General features: G+C 42.9%; 1 protein-coding gene across 12 annotated transcripts in view; it reads left to right on the forward strand.

The window, feature by feature from the left end:
* Positions 1 to 22919, forward strand: part of Bbs9 (Bardet-Biedl syndrome 9) — a 409213-nt gene that overhangs the window by 305743 nt on the left and 80551 nt on the right. For all 12 annotated transcript variants that reach the window (XM_031345633.1, XM_031345628.1, XM_031345629.1 and 9 more), the window contains one exon: positions 21628 to 21810. In XM_031345633.1, the coding sequence (XP_031201493.1) occupies positions 21628 to 21810 (183 nt within the window). The remainder of the gene's footprint in view (positions 1 to 21627; positions 21811 to 22919) is intronic.

A 22919-nucleotide genomic window follows, 5' to 3' on the forward strand; every position in this document is an offset into this window, starting at 1 on the left:
GCCTGCTGCCCTGCCTGCTGCTCTGCCTGCTGCTCTGCCTGCTGCTCTGCCTGCTGCTCTGCCTGCTGCTGTGCCGTCTCCACAATTATGGACTCTAACCCTCTAGAACCTCAAACCAAATAAAATCTTCCTTCCCTAAATCACCTTGGTCATGGTGTTTTATCAGCAACAGATGCTCACAGATATACTACAGTAAACATGGGCAGAAGAACCTGGTGAGGCGGAGTGGTGGAGAATGGGCTCAACAATGAACATTGAGGGCTAGGATCTTTGAGTGCCAGAGATCATGGTTCCTGCTTTGAGGCAGAGGCAGAGTTTTTTGACTCTGCTAGAAATCCCGTGTCTGTGAAATAATAGTGGATATGGCCCATTAAAATATGATTGAGGCACTGAGAGGGGAATATCAAACTCATGGCTTTGAACCCTTTATGAGCTCAGAGACTCCAGGGGGACTCTGAAAACTCTGGGGTCTTTCCTCTAGGAAAATATGTAAAAACATACCAAATGTCAGTTTCAGGAGGACTCTCAATCCTGGAGGCTCATTTTGGGGCCAGGGTTACAAGGCTTTAAGCTCAAGGAAAAATTAGGGTTTTTAGGAGTATATCAATATTTGTAATTTGATTATGCACTTGGGAAGCGATTGCAAGGCCCTGTACTTTTGTCATGTGAGGTTGGCATGGTCCTAGTAACTGTTACATTTCTCACAGAATACTCTACTAGTAGTGGTGTGAGGTGCAATGGAGTTAAAGATGACAGGGAAAAAGTAGGAATTTTAGATAGGTGTCAAGGGGAACACCTTTAGTCCAGAGTGTATAATTTTACTTTAGCTTTGCCTTAGTAAGAACAATAGAAATAGGTGTTCAAAATGCATTTGTAATTTTCCTTTCATTGGATAAACTTGATTTTTTTCATTCTGCATGAATTTTGGCATGTTTATTCAAATGACCATGAATCTTTATGATTTTCCATTTATGTATTTATCACTCACTTTACATCTCAGTTATGCCCTATCCCTCCTCTCCTCCGAGTCCCTCCCTCACTAACCACTCCTCTGTTCCCTCCTTCCCTTCTCCTCAGAGAAAGGGGAGCTCCACCATGGGTACCAGCCCACCCTGGCACATCAAGTCACAGCAGGACCAAGTGCATCCTCTCCCACCACGGCCAGACAGGGCAGTCCCTCACAGCCATCACTATAAGTTGTTATAGATAGCCAAGAAAAGTAAAGTTTATGTTGATGTTTTTGGAGCCCTTTAAGTGTGATGCTTTCGTATTTTCCTTATGTGGTTTATATTTTGTTGATTGTGCTTTTCCATCCATTCACTAATAACTGATATTCCTGAAGTTGATATACTAAGCAAACCGAGTGAGGAATGCAGCAACCAGTGCGTCTTTGAGAGATTGAAACCATCAGGCGTGATGCTTGCTGCCTTCAGCTTGGTGCTCTGCACTCCTCAGGCAGACTCTCAGTGGTGCTCAGCAGAGAGGAGAGCCTCAGGAAGGACTCCGTGTAAGTAGAAGGGGCTTAGAGTGATGGGAAGCAACTATGAATGATCTCCTATGAGTCTGAACTCTTACTAGGACAGGGATTTACTTGTCACAGTAAACACTTATTTGTATCATTAATAGCAGCAGCAGTAGGAACAACAAATTGTTACTTTGTGTAAGACTCTACTAATTTTGTTACAAGACTCCATCCAGAAGGAGAAATCAGAGTCTGTATTTGTAGGGAACATTAGAGAGGAAAGCAAATTACAACAAAGTAAATCACAGTATAGGAGGGTGTAGTTTTACCTGGAGGGTGGGGACAGGAGGGTAAGCTCTGAGCATCCTCAGTTACTTAGCAACTTTGAAGCTAACCGGAGCTATATGAGGCCGTGTCTTTAAAAGGCAAACAAACATGTGTAGGCTAAGTTTGAGGATGCACAGAATCAATAGTAACTAAGTATAAATAGCAGAGAAGTTCAATGAGAAGGTACTACTGACAAGTGCCACCTGTGTGTCTGCCATATGTCCTGACCTGAAGGTCATTGTGCTTTTTGTGTTATCAATAGCTTTGCTGCTATTCTTGGTCATTAGTTAGTACATTATTTTTTTTGATTAATTTCATACATATGTACCATGAAATCGAACCTGTCACCATTCTTCCCCAACTCCCCTCATATGCCCTCTTCACACCCCTTTCCTCAACTTCACGTCTCTATGTGCTGTGTACATGCAAGTGTGCACATGTTCATGCACATGCTCTGTATAATACACTAGCTTCCATTAATGTTGCTCAGATGTGCATGGGTGAGGGGCCACATATGTTCACATGCTTGCTGAGTGGCACTGGGGAGGTCTCCCTGTTTGTTGATGGCTGTGTTTCCATTGGAGGTCTCCCTGTTTGTTGGTATGTGTTGTTTGTGTCTTAGAATATCCCTCTTGTGGGTGTTGGCATGTCCCATAGTGATCAGCTCTTTGGTCCTAACTCATCCTTTAATCCACAGGGAAAGGCCTCTATTTCCTAGTTGTGGTGGTCTGCTTGTTTAGATTTAGCTAATAATATAGGTGGAATGCCATGACCTATGCCTTAAAATAGGACATTCCACTGTATATCTGAAACAGAAGGGATATCCTGGAAGTACGATTGTGTTTAGTAGTATGTTTTAGAAGTTCTAATTACTGGTCTTTCCTTTCCCTAATTACTGATTTTATACAACAATTCTTTCGTCAGCCTAAAATTCATCTGCTAAGATGTTAGAAACCATGCATTCTCAGCTCAGCTGAGATTATACAGGCCAAAGCTGCATTTCCTAGGTTCTGCAGACTTACACAGAAATAGATCTGAATCATGATGACTTTCAGAGGGGGCAGTCTTCCTGTTTGTATCATATATGCCTTACCTCTCCAAATGATATTTATTTATTCCTTTGAATAGAGTGTATTAAGACTCCCTATTTTAGGAACTGAATAGCATGCCAGCTCCTGTGGAAGATGAATTTATATATTCACTCCTTAGCCTGAATAAGTCATGGACTTTATTTTTTGGTATATGTGCATTGTGTGTAGCATATGTGCATATGGGGCTGTGGGAGTATGGAATGTTCCCATGTTTGCATGAAGGGCTGAGGAAAAGGTCATGTGTCCTGTTCCATTGCTCTTTGCCTTACTTCTTTGAGTCAGGGTTTGCCACTAACCCTGGAGCTAGGCTCGCAGCCGAGCCTGGCAACCCTCCTGTCCCTATCCTCACAGGGCTTGGGTTACATGGGTATGTAGGCACGCTCAGCCTTTTGAACTACAGTGCTGAGGGTTCCTGTATTACTGAGCCATCACCCCAGCAAATCCCAACATTTAAATGAAGAATAAATGTCTGTTTCCTTCTAGAAATCACATAAAAATAGACTGACATGTTTGATAATTGATAGCTTGTTGTAGAACAGTCAGTTTGGTGTAGAACAGTCAGTTTGGTGACTGACCTAAGTGGAAAGTTCTTACCAGCTATTCTGTGGTCTGGATATGAAAGGTCCCCAGCAGGTGCATGTGTTGGTCACTTGGCCACCAGCTGGTGATGCTTTTTTGAGAGGTGATAGGCATATGGGGCAGTGGGGGCCTTGCTAGAATAAGTAGATGACTGGGAGTGGGACTTTGAAGGTCACAGCTGTCTCCCGGTCTCTCCTCTCTTCCCTTCCTGTCCACTATGAAGTGAAGAGAGCCTCCTTGGCCCCGCATTCTCACTGCCATGGTCCTCTATCCAAGCACATGGGACCAAGACACAAGGGACTATGCCCTAACATGGTGAGCCTGAAGCCCTCTTTTGGCTCTCTACTGGCTTTCTGCTACAGTGAGATATTACAGACTAGTAGATGCAGTGAAGAGAGAAGCAGTAGCCCTACATACTGCCCCCATTTGAGACGGAAAGGGGCGGGGAGCCCTGCTGTGGACCTTTAAATCATTGAACTCTAACCCTGTACTATTCGTTGGGTCTCGCCATAAGTAAACTTTTCATAACTTTCTAGCTATCTTCCACTTGTTTGCCATAGCTGTCTCCATTGTATGGAAACACGCCATCGGCCCTACAACAGTGTCCTTAATGGCGTTTACCCCATGCCTGCAGCCACTGTGTTCATCCATTAGAGGTAACCTTCTCCAACCTTCAGTGTAGCTTTGCTAACAACCACATCCTTCACTTACTTAACCCTGTCAAGGCTGTTTATAAGAAATTGTAGAGATTTTATCATTAGATTCAGTAGCATGTGCTACTCACCTTTGTTTAGGGGAGGGGTCTGTAAATGGTATTTTTAAATGTTATTTAGTAACTCTATTAGTTATAAATTGCCTGGGCCAGGTAGCACCCGATAGGTATTTTTAAGCCAGCTCTAGCACAATCACTGGGGCATTATCCCCAATGTGTTTTTCTGTACACTAGACTGGTTAATGCTCCCCAAGTACTTGCTGTTGGAGTCTCACCTGGGTTATTTCTGATCCATCAGCATGTCCTCAGGGTCCACTTCTCTGGCCACATGCTCATGATCCATCTGGCCTCATGGCGGCCATCTCTTCTCTCTGTCTTATTTCTCCTCTTTTTTCTCTTTCTCTTTTTCCCTACCTGTGACCCCCAGCCCAGTAATGGAAATTCTCCCCAGTAATTGGCTGTACCCACTTTTATTTAACCAATAGTTTTAAATTGGGGAGCAAAGTTTATATAAACTATGCTATGTAGCATTATTTGGTGTATATGAGGACCTGCTCCTGATGGGCACCCAGGTCTTGGTGCCCAGTGTTTAGAGTTTGTGTACATAGCAGCATCTCACCAACCCCCAACAAGGTATCAGTTCCATCTTAACGGGTTTTGTTGAGCGATATCTTTAAGTTTTGAAGACAAAATCTTCTTTTTGAGACAAAGTATCAGGAAGATAGTTTATTCTCAACAAGTATTTGTCATTAATGTTATGATGAAGTGTGACAAGGTAAGAAATATGGCTTACTGAGCCGAATCCTAAATAGGCAGTGATATTAATTCAGCTAAATTGAGAGCCTGACACAAGACATTTAAGTTCAGCCAGAACTTGTCAGTTAGCAAACTCCATCCAGTGGTATCCAGAAAAATCTACACCACAGCAAAGGAAAAATTAGAAAGAGTTTTCAAGCCTCCAGCAGTCTAGATAAGAGAAAACTGGATAATATTTAACAATATAATAGGTATGGGCCACAGATATGACTTCTTTGCAATCAATACAAAGCTGTAGCCATAGTCATTTGAAACATTCTTATTGTCTTTAAAGGAACATGCTAGAACATTTAAAGGCATATGCTAGTTTTTCTTTTGTTCATGTTCATATCTTGTGTTATTGTTGCTTGGTTTTCAGTGGCAAATTGACTTTTCCTAATGCTAAGGTCCAAGAGGGAATTTTTCTCTTGGGTCTTTATATAGTAGACATCATATAATGTATGCCAGGAAAGGGGAAATGCATTCGAACTGGCTGTTCATTCAGTGCCCAAATTAAACAGTTGATTAGGTGTGAACCTTAAGAAGGCCATCATTGGCTTGCTGTCCCAACCTTGCCCGCTCTTGCCAGTTATTTTGCTGTGGTGTGGATAGCCAGTCACCTCTGTCAAAGAGGAAAAATGACGAATTCGTTCGCTGATTGACTCCAGGGCCTGATGACTCATCGAGTAGTTTGGTATAATTCTTATGACCACACAATGGTGGGTTGAAGCCCGATTTCCTAACTTTGGAAATGGACCTTTTTAATGTCCTTTTAGATGGTGGTAAAGTGGTGGGAGAATACGCAGAGCAGCGTCTGTCTTCAGAAATAAAGGCTGTCATTGAACCAGATTGTTTGAGACACTCTGTCAACGTCGTCCAGGTAGCATGTCTTTCCCTGGTTGAAATCATGCAAGCTGACCTGGTTTTTCTTTGTTAGTAGGGGGCTGTCTTAGAAGAAAGTCACTGCTTCTCAAACTCATAAGCGGGGCGTGCATGGCTTCCTCATGGTCGGGTTGTCAAGCACAGCCCCTGAGAATCTCCTGAGAAAACGCTATAGAGATGTGATTTGTTTAAATCGACTGCTAACTTTTTTGCTGCACTGAGTCCTGCTAAGAGTCACTTCGGAGTGAATAAGCCTGCAGTGTTAAGCCATTTTATAGCTTTTGCACCTTCAGAGATGCTAGTCTACCTTTTGGACTCAGGAATTTTAAGTCATAGGTTGGTGACAGCAATGTAAATTTGGAGAACAAAGTCAGGATTGTTCCTGATCCATAGAGAAGCCAGCGACTCGATGTCGTTTTGCCATGTGCTGAAAATTGCTTGACTTTTGGTGGCAGGAAGCCATTGCCCTTGCAGACATGGCCACTCAGGTGAAAGGAGGCTCTGGGGCAGGACAGCGTCTCCTTCCCTGTAAGACCAGTGCCTGATGCTTGCAGGAGCTCTCCTGTCTTAGCCAACTTGTCTTCTGTGCAGCACATGTGTCTCACCTATCTGTGTCTTTATCATATGAATGTCACAAGCTCTGGTGATGGCTTATTTTACAGGCTAGATTGTACCACCAGCATTCCAGAAAGCAAGGGTCCTCTCTATAAAATAGTCTTCCGAGCCTTGCTTTGTGGCTATTGAAAGTTCACTCTATCTTGCATCATGTAGCAGATCTGCTCCGTACAGCATGCTTTGTATTAGGACATATGCCTAGGATTCATCATAATGCATTGGTTTCCCCATTTTTAAAAGTGTAATTTCTTCCAGATGTTACTTTTTTCAGATATGCTGCACATTTTATTTCTTTCCCTTGTAAGTAAGTTGAGCAGCCAGCTTTGGTTTGGAAAGTATTAGTGAAGAATATTCAGAGACCCTGTTCTTCTGGAATCTTTACAGTTTTGTACCATGTCTGATGGTTTATTAATGTTTAGCCCCACATTACAATAATTGGCCTTCACAATAACCACGAGGTAAGTTAGTGCTACTTTGTCACTTTTTGCATTAGAAGATGAGAAGAGTTTTCTTGAAAATCAGATTTGACATAAGGTGAGATGTCAGAGCTTGGACTGGAGTCAAAGCCTGCAACCTTTGCACCATATTGAGTTCTAGGCAGGTGTTGGCTGCTGGAGAAGGGATTTGCACCAATTCTCTCTCCTCGTCATCCATGTTCTCATTTTGGATCTCCTTGGATCTCCAGTGGCTTTGGTGAGAGAGGCCAGTAGGGGCTTCTGCCGTTTCTCAAACTTGTTGTCCTCAACTGTCGGGGAACATTTGCTGTTTGGTCTGAGAGGTAGGATAGCATCCGCTTATCACAGCCCAGGGGTCATGAGCCTCGAGTGTAAGAAATGTGATAGACAGCAAGCTATACATGGAATCACACAAATTCAGGCTGGAATAGTAAAGACTGGCATGGTTTAGAGAAGCAGAGCTGCAACTCAGGTGACTCCGTTTTATTGAGTAACTGTCCATTAGCTGCAAGCTTCCGCCCTGATCCAGCCTCCTGCCCCGCCTTTCACATCAGCCCCGCTGTGCTGTGTGTGTGTTCGCCTTTTCACCATACCCTCCGATGTCCACACTGGAGGCTACGTGCTTTCTTTCTTTCCTAGCCTGTGCCTTGTATGTAAAGAGTGGCATGTTTTCATCCTAGCCTGTACCTTGTATGTAAGGAGTGACATGTTTTCATCCTCGGCACCGCAGAAGCAAAAGCTTGGGCCTGAAATTTTAGTTTAACACCTGCTTTTGGTTCTTGGCTGTACTGGCTGGTTTTGTGTGTCAACTTGACACAGGCTGAAGTTATCACAGAGAAGGGAGCTTCAGTTGGGGAAGTGCCTCCATGAGATCCAGCTGTGGGGCATTTTCTCAATTAGTGATCAAGGGGGTAGGGCCCCTTGTGGGTGGTGCCATCCCTGGGCTGGAACTCTTAGGTTCTATAAGAGAGCAGGCTAAGTAAGCCAGGAGAAGCAAGCCAGTAAGGAACATCCCTCCATGGCCTCTGCATCAGCTCCTGCTTCCTGACCTGCTTGAGTTCCAGTCCTGACTTCCTCTAGTGATCAACAGCAGGGTGGAAGTGTAAGCTCAATAAACCCTTTCCTCTCCAACTTGCTTCTTGGTCATGTTTGTGCAGGAATAGAAATCCTGACTACGACATTGGCATTTTACATTCCTTCCTCATAACCTGGAGCTTTAAATGGCTTTTTCTATTCACTTTCATTACCAGCACTATGGGGGTCTCCAGGTTCTCTTGTTTTCAGTCAGAAGTGGATCACTAGCATGCTGTAATTGGTCACATGTAGAACTCACTGTAACACTGACCGCCTTAGCTAAGGGGAGCTTGGGACACCCAGCCAGCTAGCTTCTCATCTCCTGTTCCTTTCATATACTGTGGTAGTTGGATAGGTTTCAAGTGGTGGGTATGAGTTTCCTCTTGGCAAGTAGGTCTTGAGTCCAACAACAGCGCTGTTGGTGACCGCCAGGGCATGCATGCCACTGCGGCGCCCTTAGGGCTACAGGCAACTTAGGAATATCGCGAGCAGGAGAGGCGGTCTTCCCAGGGAAGAGCTCACCAGTTTGTTACCACTCTGTGGACTGAGCAGGTTGCATTTATTTAGGACTACATACATGCATGCTTATGTACGTACATATGTATGTAACAATAATTAACAAAAAGAGCAACCAAAAATTTGAAAGAAGAAGGAGATGTGCATGGGAGGGTCATGGTGATGAAAAGGAAAGGAAAAAAATCATGTAATTATAATTTCAAAAATAAAAATAATTAAAAATATTAACTTATAAGTATTTTGGGGACTGGACAGCTGAGTGCATGTGATACTTCTGTAAAGGACGATGCAGTTTTGTATTTATCACCCACTTTGGGCAGCTCATAACTACCTGTAACTTCAGTTCCGGGGATCCAGGGCCTTCTAGTTTCTATAGGTACTTGTGCACATGGCGTGCGTGAACACACACATACAAAATAATTTAATAAATACAATTTTTAAAACCACATTTTGGTCTATATTAGAAATTTGCACAGTTACCTGCTATCTTTTGACTGAATCAAAATTCATTTAGAAGAAGAGAGTATTTAAAAATCATCTTGTAACAATGAAACATGTCACTGTCCAGTGGCTCCTTCTTACATCTCCAGCAGTTCCAGCTGTACTTTCAGTCCTGCTTTTCCCTAAGGTCTTATAGCACAATACTAGGCAATACTCAATCACTATTTATTGAAGACACTGGGAAAGTGTGTGAGCGCATGTGTGTGTGCTTATGTGAGCGTGTGTGCAGGTGTGGATGTGAGTATATGTGTGCATATGTGAGTGCACATGTGTGTGTATGCATGCATGAGTGCATGTGTACATGTGAGTATGTGTGTTTTTGAGTATGTATGTGAATGTATATGTGTATATGTGGGAGTGTGTGTTATGTGTATATGTGAGAATGTGTGTCAGTATATGTGAGTGCATATGCATGTGCATGTGTGTATGTGTGTATATGTGAACATGTGTATTTATGTGTGTAGGTGTGTGTGTGTGTGTGTGTGTGTGTACATGTGCATATGGTATGCTCCCCTTAAGGTAAATCAATCTTAGAAAGACAAATACATTTTTTAGAATACATTGTTTTACTTTTTCAAAAAACAAGAAAGTAGCATTATTTTAAAAATAAGTAAAACTTTTTGCCAAAGTGGATTCACTGGCTCCAGAGAGTTTTGTTGTTTGAGCAAAGAACATATTGTTGGCCAGCTGGATATGGAACAGGGTGTGGTTGTGAAGATTCTCACAGCGTGGAGTCTCAAGTTCATCACTGCAGATCCATGGACACAGTTTTGTTATGGAGTTCCTGTGAGGGAACACGTTCTGGCAGGTGGAAGGGTGGGGTAGGGAAACATCTTTTCAGGAGAGGAGCCCACAGCAGGCAGCCAGGAAGTTTGCTCAGAGCAGCCATCTTCTGGGAAATGGATGAAGAACTTGACATCTCAACACTAAACAAAGTTCCAAAGAAAAACGAGTGTTATCTGTTCTAACTGAGCTCCAAGGTCCAGCACCGACCCCCTTCACTTTGGAGGTCATCTTACTTTGTACATTTTATAAGTTACACCCCCTGGCCCTTCCTCCCTGTCCCCTCAGTACCAGCCCTGTTTCTGAGAGGACTCTGCCAAGGACAGCCAGCAAGCCACCCTTGTGGAATGTGCTAGATGAGAGTAATTCTGTTTAGCTGGACAGATGTTTCGGGAGCAGGCCATGTTTTAGGCCCTCACTAGTGTTGTTCTAGAGACACAGTATACACAGATAAGCCATCTCTGCTTCCATAGAGTTGGAAGCATTAAATGCATAATTCTAAATGTAATGGGCACACTAGAGGAGGGCATATAGCTGCTGTAAGAGAGTGAGTGTTATGCTATATTTTAGTAAATAATGTCTATTTTATATTGAAAATCTATCCCATGATAAGACACTAAGGTCAAATTATATAAAAAGAAACGAGAAGGCAAATGGAAGGCATTATTATTTTCAGGTATGTGATTTTTTTTTTTTTTTTTGCTTTGTTCTGCTTTCATGAAGTTTATGTTGGTTGAATTTGTGACTGTGCAGCACCAAAGACTAAGATAATGGCAATCAAGCCAGGGTTTGTTGTGTGCCTACTATGTGCTAGGCACTGTGACTGACATCCTTGTGACAAACCCTTCTGCTACAGAAGAGAAAACTAACGCAAAAAGAGATCACGGAAGCCTCTTAGGGCTGAATGGCAAGAGCTGGGATCTGGTTTTTCATCTGTGATAGGTTCACTTATTTTAGTATTTGATGTGCCTGATCACTGCAGGGGTCACAGACCCAAATGGTGGCAAGGCCACCATATAGCATAGAGGAAGGTGAAAGTCAGAGAAAGCAATGCATAGGACATGAGAACATTTCTGAAACAAAAGCAGTTGTGCACCCCAGTGTGGGTTTGTTTAAAAGAGAGACATGCAAAAAATTCTGGACTCTTCACCTTCATGCAATCCCCCATGCAGTCAGTTGGTGAGGGGAGTTCATTTGTAGAATCTGCCACTTGACCCTGGTAATAAATGTAGAATTTACCACATCTTAAAAACATAGATTACGGGCTGGTGAGATGGCTCAGCGGGTAAGCGCACTGACTGCTCTTCCAAAAGTCCTGAGTTCGGATCCCAGCAACCACATGGTGGCTCACAACCACCTGTAATGAGATCTGACGCCCTCTTCTGGTGTGTCTGAAAACAGTTGCAGTAAATTACACCGAAGTGAGCGGGGCTGGAGCGAATGGGGCCGACAGAGGTCCTGAGTTCAACAGCAGCCACACAGATGGCTCATGGCCATCTGTACAGCTACAGTGTACTCATATACATAAAATAAATAAAATAAATCTTTAAAAAAAAAACAAAAAACCCCAAAAAACATAGATTACACTCTCTCTTCCCCCTTCTTGTTCTGTGTGTGTGTGTGTGTGTGTGTGTGTGTCTGTCTGTCTGTCTGTCTGCCTGCCTGCCTATCTGCCTGCCTGCCTGCCTGTCTGCCTGTCTGCCGTGTCTATATCTTAGGATGCAGTATGGTGTTATGAGAAGGACTTCTGCTTTGTAGGTTTGGGGCAGACCTGATTTGAATCTTTGCCTTGACATAGGGTTTTGACCATGTTGGCTAATCTCTCTGACTCTTATTGTCTTGCTTAGTCACAAATAATAATTTTCTAGAGAGTTGTTAAAAAGATTCAGATGCAATCTCTATTGACTTCTAAAGTCTATGTCTGGCACATGGTATATATAGTAAGTGGCTATGTTATTAATAGTACATTTATTTATTTTTATTAGCTTGATAAGGCTTAACAGCTCCTAAGTCACATATACCACCCCACCTTGTTTCACAGACTCAATACTGTATAGTGCTTTTGGCAATATAATTAATGTGTAACTCTTAAATTATTTGTATAAGTAATGCTAGCATCATGATGAGCATCAAGAGACTTCCCGAAAGGCAATACCTATGGTTATTTAAACTTAAGACTTGGACCCACCCTACCAGTGGATTACTGGATTAATATTTCCTGATTGTGGAAAGGAAAATATGGCATATTTGTCAGTGGACCTAGTCTGGTATTTATTGTAATTATAATTATAATTATAAAACTTCTAATATCCACCCAAACACATTTGTGATAGTCATTTTGGCATTTCATTGTTTCCAGTGTTGACTGAGATACCAAGTACCTGAATGTCAATGTTTGTAGTCTTCTGCTCTGACTCTAGGCTCTGCTGCTGATAGCAATCAAAGGTGTTTTGAGTATAAGAACATGGACTCTGGACCAGAGGGTCCCAATAAGGGTGATTTTGTTCTGAGAAGGATATTGACTATTGGCAACATCTGGAAAGACTTTGGTTGTTATAGCTAATGGCACCTAGTGTAGAGCACAAGATGCTGTGTACCTCCTGCCATTGCTGAGGCAGTCCAGCGATAAAGATTTACCTAGACTCTTAGTCTACAGAGCAGTGATAGCAGTAAAGACTTGGATGAATCTGTGATAAGCTTTGCATGTAGAGGTATAGATGTTGTTGATCCTGGTTATTTACAGATACAGTCAGCCTAATCAATCATGTAGCCTACAAACATTTTTAAAACATAACAGACTTGATCTTGTTCATCTGGAAGGTAAACTTGCCTTGAGTAGTTCTACATGGTGCCCTAGTAAGTCACCATCTTTTTGGATGTTCTCATGTTACAGAGTCATTGCAAGTTCTTATTTATTTTATAGTATCAACTGCTCATGAAAATCTTACTATGTGCCAGAGGTTGTGGGAGGTAAAGCTGGTAACATCGCAGCCTCTGGCCTGGAAGCGTGTAGATTAAGCACAGGGCATCTTTAGCAGGGCCTCTTCCAGTTGAAGTGTTCCAACAGGCCATGATTGTGGAAATGCTCTTCTTACCCTAGTTCTTGCCACATGAAACCAAGCGATCCTACTTGTTGCCTTGTGTTATTCCATGGACATATTTCATGTACAAATGTACATAGTCCATGTACATATATATTATTTCTATGTATTCTAGTCGTAAGCCTGTTCTACTAGGTAGTAAGGGTATAAATATGTCTTTTATTACCTTAAAAAGCAAAATAAAAACCACAAGTGTTTCAAAGAACCAGGCCCTCTTCACAGACTTATTTTTGTTTGCTTATTTACATGTGAGTGTGTGTTGTGTATGTGTGTGTGGGGTTTCGTGTATGTGCACATGTGCAGATGTGTACATGTATGTAAATGTTGCTTCATTTCAGGAAGTCTGAGGAAATGGTCACCAGCAGCACGGGGTCTCCAGGCTCTTTTGTTTGCAGTCAGAAGTGGATCACTAGCATTCTATAATTGGTTACATGTAGAACTCATCATAACACTGAGTGCCTTAGGTAAAGGGGAACTTGGGGACACCCAGTCAGCCAGCTCCTCATCTCACTGTTGCTCCCCTTCATGGACTGTGGTGCTCCATGCTGCGTGGGTGGCTTCCTAGTCACAGACATGCCTGTCTAGAACACTGTTGCCCGAAGCATTCTAAACTTAGAAGCTGCTCAGGCCCTGTAGATGTTGTTTTTGGAGAGAGATAACTGTGGCATTCTCCAGGGCTTGTAAAATGAGCTCTGCCATTGCCAGCCATAGATTCCTGCCGCACTAAGCAATGTGCTCAGTGACAGAGCATGGCCCAGGAAATATTCATTTGTCTTTTTACAACCTGATTCTGTTAATTATTATTTTTTTTTAAATTTGGGTTTCACTTGGCTGTAGGTAGATCATTTTATAGAAAGAGGTAAAACTTTGTCCAGCCGTCGGGGGGGCGGAGAGGTGGGGAGGTAAAAATTGTAATCAGGCCTGAGATCAGTTGTATTTTTAGTTTTATATGAGACGGGCTTTGGAGTCAGTTTCCCTTCAGCTGATGCAGTTACATGTCTACTTGGTGAATAAGCTGTGCAGAAATAACAGAGTTATTCTTTGTGTCACTTGTAAATTAGTTGCCTCTCTCCTTTAACATTTTTTATGTATCAATGGTATACATTTGAAGTGCCTCAGCCAATAGCTATGTCCCCACAGAGATTACCTTTATATTCTTGTGGGCAGAACACTTAAAAGGAAAAGGAGGAGGGGGTTGTTTCTTAAGTGTAATGAAGTTTCTCAGGAATAATTTGTTTTCTAAAATGAGTTTTATGTGAATTTTCAAGGCATTTGGCAAGTACAGATTAGCATCAGGGAAAATTCTAATCCTGGCAAGAGCCGCCTTGATTTCGAGGGTCACAGCAGTCATGGCTTGCTGCTCCTAACTGCTACGCTGTTTCTTTATCATTTTATGGATATAGAATGTGTGAGTCAAGCTTATAATGAGACATACACATTGATTTCTGCTCATATTAGCCACACAAAATGGTCATGGTGAAAAATGTATTCTAATCCCAGGCTTAGAATGGTAAGCTCTGTGGTACCTGAGAGCTACAGGAGTCTCCCTACTAGCAATGCTGCAGAATGGAATCCGTTCTTTATTCTCTGTATGTGAACTAATGCAGCAGTAAAAGTGGCAAAGAATTATATTCTTCCTCAGTGTGGTGGTGCATTCCTATCATCGGGAGGCAGAAGCTGACGGATTTCTGAGTTCAGTGCCAGCCTGGTCTATGTAGTGAGTTCCAGGACAGTTAGGAATAGAGAGAGAGACTGTCTCAAACAAACTAACAATAGCAAGAAAAATTAGATCCTTGCTATGCCTTCATAATAAAACTCCCAGGGTTGGCTTTACTCTGTGCAGGAGTTCAAAGTGTAATGAATGCATATAGGCAATAGATTCAGGATGGGCTTACTGTACAAACCTTGCCTTTTTGACATATATGATCTTTCTCTCTCTTTTTTTTGAATATTATTTAATTTTTCTTTTGGTGAGAGAACAATGCTTTTGGATACAAATTGCATCTTTACAGCCACTGTAAACATTGAGCTCTAGTAAACTCCATCCTTATTGCATCCTTATTGTGTGGGTGCCCACAGAGGCAGAGCAGGATGTTGAATTCCCTGAAGTTAGTGGTGGTTGTCAGCCCTCCCGTGGGGGTGCTGGGAACTGAACTCTGGTCCTTTGTAAGAGCAGCAAGGGCTCCTCACAGCTGTGCCTACTCTCCAGCCCCTGTCCTCCTCATAGCTGAGCATCTCTCCAGCCTGTCTTCCTCACAGCTGAGCATCTCTCCAGCCTGTCTTCCCCACAGCTGAGCATCTCTCCAGCCTATCTTCCTCACAGCTGAGCATCTCTCCAGCCCCTCTCTTCCTCACAGCCGAGCATCTCTCCAGCCCCTCTCTTCCTCACAGCCAAGCATCTCTCCAGCCCATCTTCATATTTTAATAGAAGTGTAACAGAGTAAAATAAGGGATCCAATACATCTGACTTTCATAGCTTTTAGTAGTATATTTGATTCAGTGTCTCATGACATTTTAATTTGAAACTTAGTGAAATTTAATTACAAAATGAAGACTGTCCTATTGAGTGATCACAAAGGGTGGAGCATGGAAAAGCGGTGACCAGTTGTTCTTCTTGCTTGGGAGAGGGGACTTGATCCTGTGCTCTACATATTAGCAGATAAGTCCACCTTTTTCAATGCCATTATTTGTCTAATAAAAATAATTTGCCTGTTATACCTAGACTTTATGGGGTGAGTTAATAGAAGCTAAATAAATTAGAAATGAATAGAAGGGATATTAACTAATTTTTATTGAGAATTATTGTGTAGGTGAGTAAACTAAATCTGAGGGAGGTAAAAGTTGTACAGCTTGTAGTTGGCTCTGCCCATATTTGTACATAAGCCGTATTGGCTCCAAAGTTACACAGCTATTCTGACATTCTGAATGTCATTAAGCATTAGTGGTATTAGCTGTTGATGGATGAACACTTCTTTTACGTCTCTCATCATTGTGGCGACATAGTGGACACGAACCAACTTGTTTTGGCTCCTGGTTTAAAGAAAGCGCTCCATTGCTGGGGAGAGGGAGTAGAGGACTGGCATGGAGGCAGTTGAGTCTGGGGTGGGGAGGGCCTGTCTGCTTGGTTCCCAGGCTCTGTGTGTCCCAGCATGGCCTTCCACGGGGGTCATGTGGAGCTCCAGTGTCTTAATGTGTTCATCTATGTTGGTCTGTTATTAGAATAGGTCTACTCCAAACCATGTTGCTATCAGAAGTCCAGCCAAGCTGAGAGGCACGACTGGGACACCAGATGGCTTTTGTTGTACGGACTGCTTGTGAGGCCATGGTGCAGGTAGACGGGCAGCACAGGCAGCGTTTTGTGGTGAGATCTCTGGCTTGGATATGAAATAATCTGGCTCTGCTGTTTGCTGTTTGATCCTTTCTGTAATTCTTTCTTCTTATTTTTAAGATGTGGTCAATAAGGGCACCTACCTCAAAGGGTTGTTTTTGAGAATTAAATGGGTTAATCCCTGTAAAGACTTCAGCCTGTGTTTGGTTCCTAGAAAGCCTTCAGTGAAATCTTGACAATTATCACAGATACTGGCTTGTTTAGACTGTTGAAAACATTGTAACTTGTGATTTATAGAAAAACAGATGACTCATCCTTTGCTGGGAAGTAGCTTCTCTAAAGGAGACAGCCTGCAGGGTTACTGCTGTGTAACTTTCACGTCTCTGAGCTAGATAGAGTATACCACTCCCTTTGCTAAGAGAAAACGAGATTGTGTTAAGGTCGAATTCTTACACGTCATGAACTTGCTGCCTTATGATGTGACTTTGGGCAGTGCTGACCCAGTTTGGGAAGAAAGCAACCATCCTCAGTTATCTTGTGTGGAAAGCCCCAACAATATAAGACATAAATAAAGGACATGCCTGTGGTAGGTGTGATATCTGAGCAGTGCTTACCTAACATTATCGAAGGAGGATCCATTGCTGGCTCTGTGGGGTCACATGTGGATATTCGTGTCTCTGTGCAGATAGAGGGCACTTGCCGAGAAGGCAGCAAGCACAACTGGAATTCTGGCAGTTCTCTACCCTTGCTCATTGCCCTGGCCCATGTGCACTGATGACTCTAAGCCTTCAACTCTTCATTGGGAAATGGAGAGCGAGTGGGGTGGAGACTGCCTGCAGTTTCTGTCTCTGAGTGATGGATGCTAACAGCTCTGAGCATGCCTCCTGGATCACAGTCAGTCTCCACAGCAGCACAGTAGGACTCTGCATGCCACACATGAGATGTGGAAGCAGATTGGAACTAGCTTAGGTGGAGAAATTGGACATGTCCGTGTTCACATAGCATGATTCATGTCTACTCTGTTGTTGCGGCTGCTGCTTTCCTGTAACCAATTTTAGAGCCTGTCTTGGCAGCTGGAAGTATTTGGGATTAATTTCACACTCGCTTTATGAGTTGAGTGTTTTCCTGCAGCTCCCTGGGCCTCTGCCTTATTACTCTGGCATCAACTGATATGGCCATCAGACAGAGATGTCCTTTGGGGTCTCTGTTTTATTTGGAAACCATCAATTTGCAAAAGCAAAACAAAGGCCATCAGCACATTGCGCTTGAAGTCGTTAGCATTTATTGTTTCCTATAGGCCTCCCTTCTGTAGTTCTGTTGAACACTAGGGAACACACAGCTTGCTCAGACAGTCATGAGCTCGGAAAAAAAAAAAAACCAAAAACCCCACTCTTCCTCAAATGTTAAGTTCTAGCATCTGGTTGGCTTCATTTCTCAGTTCCAGGTGATCTGGGAGATCTTCTGGGCCTTGGTCATTCAGATCTGAATCTTGATGGGTCTAGTTTTTCCAACTCTTTTTAATATGCTAATTCTGTTTAACTCATTTGGCTCTCGTGGAGAACAAAGTAAACTTGGCTGTTACATGCAAAACTAAATTGAGAACATGGAGATCTGTTTAGTATTTCATGCTGGCCAGTAGGTCAGGAAGATTTTCCTTGGGGGTAATTTACATAAGGAATTGTTTATCCCATTTCTTTCCAATTTTTATGACCATTTCAGGATAACGGACTGTTTCCACAATGGCTCAGAAATACGTCCAGGGAGACTGAAACAGTGAGAGACAGTGCTTCTCCTAGATTGATGTATCCTGGGCCTTATTCTGGAAAGATCCTGTGGCTTGGGCTGCTGTCTCACTACGTCATTCTTTCACATCAGCTGTGCTTAGCAAGCTGGGTGGGGCCATGAACTGGCATGTCGCTACACTTAGTGAGACTTTTCCCTTGGTAGGAAGGAACATGCTTAGAAGCTTCACCAGTGTCCCAGTGAGTGCCACACACGTTTGTTCTGCCTGGTGGTGCTTTACTGACTAACATGGATACTTGGAATACTTGGTGCTTTCAGAGTTAGGTTAATGCCTGCCCACCACCTGAGCATTACCCAGGCCCGACCTCTTGATTACTGCATCCTCAAGCAGTCTCCTCTCTGTTGGAGTTATCTGCTTTTAAAGGCCCCTTCTTCACTACCAGTGTGTGGGGAGGCCTCAGTGAGGCCTCACCACTGAGGCCTTCTCAGTGCTGTGCAGATAAATCATTAATACGCCTCTTAACACTCCATGAGTTTTCTGTTGTAGATAATTCCAGTAGCAGATTTCAAGCTGACCATGTAAGGTCTCTGAGTATAGAGTTGGAAGAAATGGGCAGTAGCTTCTAACTGTGAAGTGTTAACCAAAGACAGATAAACTAAGTAGAGATTACCGCAAGACCTACATAGCAGCAGCAAGTAATGAGTTTTGAGTATTTATTAATCTGTTTTTTTTTTCTAATTTATTTTAAGTTTAAGTCCTGTAATTCTTAGTAATGGCCATATGAAATGACTGGCTTGCAAGCTTCCTGAAAATTGAACAATTGGATCCTCTTCTTCATCTGGGAGGGGCTCACTAAGCAAGCTCCAGTGTGCCTCCCTTCCACATGCTCCTCCTCCCTGAAGCCTTCAAGCCCAGCTGCAGTTAGGATGCTCATCTCTGTGCCTACAGTCTCAAGCAGGTTGGACGAGATGGACGCTAGTGCTTGGTTCTGCTCTTTTACTTACTAGATAGGACTGTAGTTAAACTGGCTACCTCACTGGAAGATCTCAGTGCAATAAAAGTGGCAGGTCCTTCTCACTCAGGCCGAAAGAAAGGTGTTAGAACAGCTACTCAAATAGAAAAGCTTTTCCTGGGCTGGCGAGATGGCTCAGTGGGTTAAGAGCACTGACTGCTCTTCCGAAGGTCCAGAGTTCAAATACCAGCAACCACATGGTGGCTAGCAACCACCCGTAATGAGATCTGACACCCTCTTCTGGTGCGTCTGAAGACAGCTACAGTGTACTTACATATAATAAATAAAAAATCTTTAAAAAAAAAAAAAGAAAAGAAAAGAAAAGCTTTTCCTGTCATCAGTGGCCTGCCTTTCACAATTTCTGATTTAATTCTTTTCTGCTTTATATCTTTTAAGTAGGAAAAATGTAAACATTTAGATTAATGTCAGCCTTAACTAGCAGTTTTTATATGGTCAAGGTCAATTTTAAATGCAAGTCTAAAAGCATTTCATGTGCTTGGATATACCTACCTCCTCTGCCCGTGTGTATGCTCCATTTTCCGGATGACTTCAGGGACCTTTCTAAGCATGGCCTCTGTCTTCTCCTCTGTATAAGAGAAATGATGTCAAGTAGGTACAAGTGACCGATGACACTGATCACATGGCACAGGACGGAAGCCAAAGCACGCCATTTCTGTTCCGTTAATTGGGGGGGGGGGGCTACGTTTTTTTAACAATCATGCCACCAATACAGTCTTCTTTGTGGTTTATAGGGCCTCCCTTATGCGGTCAATATTTGCTCCCTCACCCTATTTTTCTTCTTTAGTAAGAACTCTTTGAAGGTAGAGATTAGATCTGTCACTTGTGATTTCCCTACAGTGCACTCTGCAGACTTCCTGCACATACCTGGAACTCAGCGGGCGCTTATGACCTCGATCTCTCTATAAGTTTAACTTTTGCCAGTAAGCACGTCCTTCCAGTATCATAGCTCCACAAAGATGCATAATTGTTACCATTCACAGCAAGACAGAGACTGTAAGCTCAGACTTTAACAGGAGTCAGTTGTGATCATGGTCAGGGTGCATATGATTTCAGGTGTTACAATTTATGCAGTCTTGCCTCTCCTGCTTCTTCTAGGAGACTTCTTAAAGTAATGGGAAAGGGATGAGCTCCAACCCCATTTGAGTAAAAGAGGCCCCAGGGATATTAACTCTGGTCCATTGTAATCGGTCCCTTGCTAGCTTCTTTTACACTTTCTTTTCTGCACAATTAAGACATTATTATAACAGTGCTTCTTCCCACTAATTGGTTCTGTATGTATGCTTTCTTTTAAACGATTATGAGGTCCTGTGGGCCATGAGCTCCCATCTCCTTCTTAGCATGCTAGTGGAAAGCACAGTCCTAGGCTCACAGGAAGCCATGGTTTTATGTGCTACTGGCCTTGGTTCAGACACTGGCTCCCTAGAGAGCTGACTGACTGTAATTGGCTTCTGTGACTCCTTTAAGGTGTTGATCACGTGGCAAAGAGTCCTGGTGTGAATGGCATGTTCAGGCAGGGATCAGCTGTGCTGCCTGCCTCTCCCTCACATCTTGTGTCCGCTGTCTCTCAGACACTCTGGTGACTATCCCTGTGGAGCCCCTTTCCCAACATGAATTTGAGAGACCACACAGCTGTAGACTCTACTTGTTTGAATGATGGTGCTTTAACAAGCCCTTTGGGCCAGTGTCAATAAGCCATGACATATCACTGAACGGAGGATCGCCTGCCCCAGACTTGTGAATCTCGTCCGAGTCCTCAAGCTGGCGAGTGTTTGAGAAGGAGCTTACTGCTCCAGCGCTGGCTCTTCCTGTCCTGGGGACTATAGACGCCATGAGTCTCTCTCGGGCAGCCAGTTCATTACTTTTAATGAGCGCAGAATTTACCAAGACATTAAAATAAAATAGAATCAAGCACCGATGGGCAGACTTGGATATTCCACCCAATTGTTGCTTTAGCTCCTTTTTCCACAAGATTTTTCAAGAGAATTTTTTAGGGCAGATTCTATTCACTCCTGCCAATTTTTATCCTAAGTAGATTTGGCATTGCAAACCTAACACACCCTGAGCTGCTTTTCAATGCCCTGTGGGTTGGTGGCTAACATTTGTGTTAAAAATGACAGTTTTCAACTAATCAGATATTTGAATCTTGTTTGGCTTTTTACAAATGTTAGAGAAGCATTGGTTATCTCAGTGCCATATAATCTATAAAGACAAATTTAAAAGAGTTAAGCTCTGAAAAAGTGACAGTTCTTTAAAACAAAGGCTAATACAGTTATTTTGATTTCAGTTTCATTGATTAGTCTCCATAGCTAATTACAGAAGACTGAAATGGTTTTGCTCTCTAAGAGTGCGTCTCTTCCTGTGGTGAAGCACACACGGAACACTGTCCCTATAAAGCCAACTCTGTGGATATTTTCTTCCCTGGTCATATGGATTTGGAATTACTTGGGGCATTTTCCCAAGGAAGGAAGCTAGCAGATGACTTTGGTATTACTCAATGTAACTTGTGTCTGTGGAAGAAGACAAAGCTCGTCAAGCTATTTGAAAGAAAAACAGAAGCACAGCGAACGAAGTCTACCGCGGGCTCCAGGACTGTGAAATTGTCCCTAACCAAAGTTTGTGATTTCTTCAGGTGATTGCTCTAGCAGATGCGGTCGAGGAAAACCAAGATAGGCTGTTGCAGTCCTTTGCGGGCCTGAAGAGTGCCACTCATTTGCTGATCTTGCTAATGAGGCTGTGGCAGAGGCTGAGCGCTGACCAGACTGCTATTCTGGAAGCAGCATTCCTGCCACTACAGGAAGACACGCAGGAACTGGTAAGGACCCACAAGCCCCACAGACACACGGCTGAGAAGGCTTTGGTTTGGGGGTGGCATCACATGACTATCTATGACTTCTTAAGGCATCAAAAGAAGGTTTACATTTTCACAAAAATGCTGTTTTCCTTTCCTTCAAACCATAATAAAAGTGTCATATGATGGCACTCCCCTCGCAACGAGTGGTTTTTAAAATAGGTATATAGTCCATTTTTATGTAGTACTCAGTCTGTTTTTATGTGCTCTTCAATCTCTGAGAGGCAGGAAAGTAGTCATTTGACAGTCTGAGTGATCGCAGTAAATCCTTCAGATTAGCTAATCCTTCCCAAGGCTGCCAGAGAAAACAGTTCAGTCATTTTAATTTGTTCGGTGTTCTTAAGTTTTAGTGTTACTTCAAAGGTTAGGGGACTGAGATGGTTTTTCTGAGAATGACGGGAAGAGCTGCTTACATTTACAGAGTTCTTTATAATCGTTCATAAGGTCCTTCGAAGAGGCATTTCAGAATGGAAGAGAGAAAATGAGGATGGGAGGTTTTTCACCAGAGTCCATTAAACAAAAACTCTGAAATTCTTTGAGTCATAGATGCATACAGGACTAAGTACCTCGTGGGTGCTCTTCTGCATGCACTTATTTATGGAGAAATACTAGGCAGCTTGGAAACCAGAGCATGCTCCTTGTGGTGGTTGTTTCAGGGGGAAGCAGGTTTCAAACCCAGTTTCAAACCTAGATCTAAGGACATGGTTCTGAAAGTAACAGTCCTGCGGCTAACAGTTAGTGCTCAGCAGGCATTCCCATTTAATCATGGCTGTGGCCTTGGAGATAGATAGCTTAAGTACTGTTTCTACCTCCATTTTACAAATAACAAAACCTACATTTTCCTATGCTTTTCGAAGTCTGTCCGCTTAGGAAATGTGTGCTTTTAATCAGATGCCTTATGTAAGTGGACAGGTAGTTGTCTTAGTGACTTTTCTATTGCCGTGAAGAGATACCATGACCAAGGCAACTTAAGAAAGAAAATGTTCAGTTTGAGGCTCGCGGTTCTAGAGTGTTAGGGTCCATGCCCACCACTGATGGCCAGGAGCATGGTAGGCAGCAGGCAGGCAACAGAT

The sequence above is a fragment of the Mastomys coucha genome, unplaced genomic scaffold (genome assembly GCF_008632895.1).
Source record: "Mastomys coucha isolate ucsf_1 unplaced genomic scaffold, UCSF_Mcou_1 pScaffold23, whole genome shotgun sequence".
Classification (NCBI taxonomy): Eukaryota; Metazoa; Chordata; class Mammalia; order Rodentia; family Muridae; genus Mastomys; species Mastomys coucha.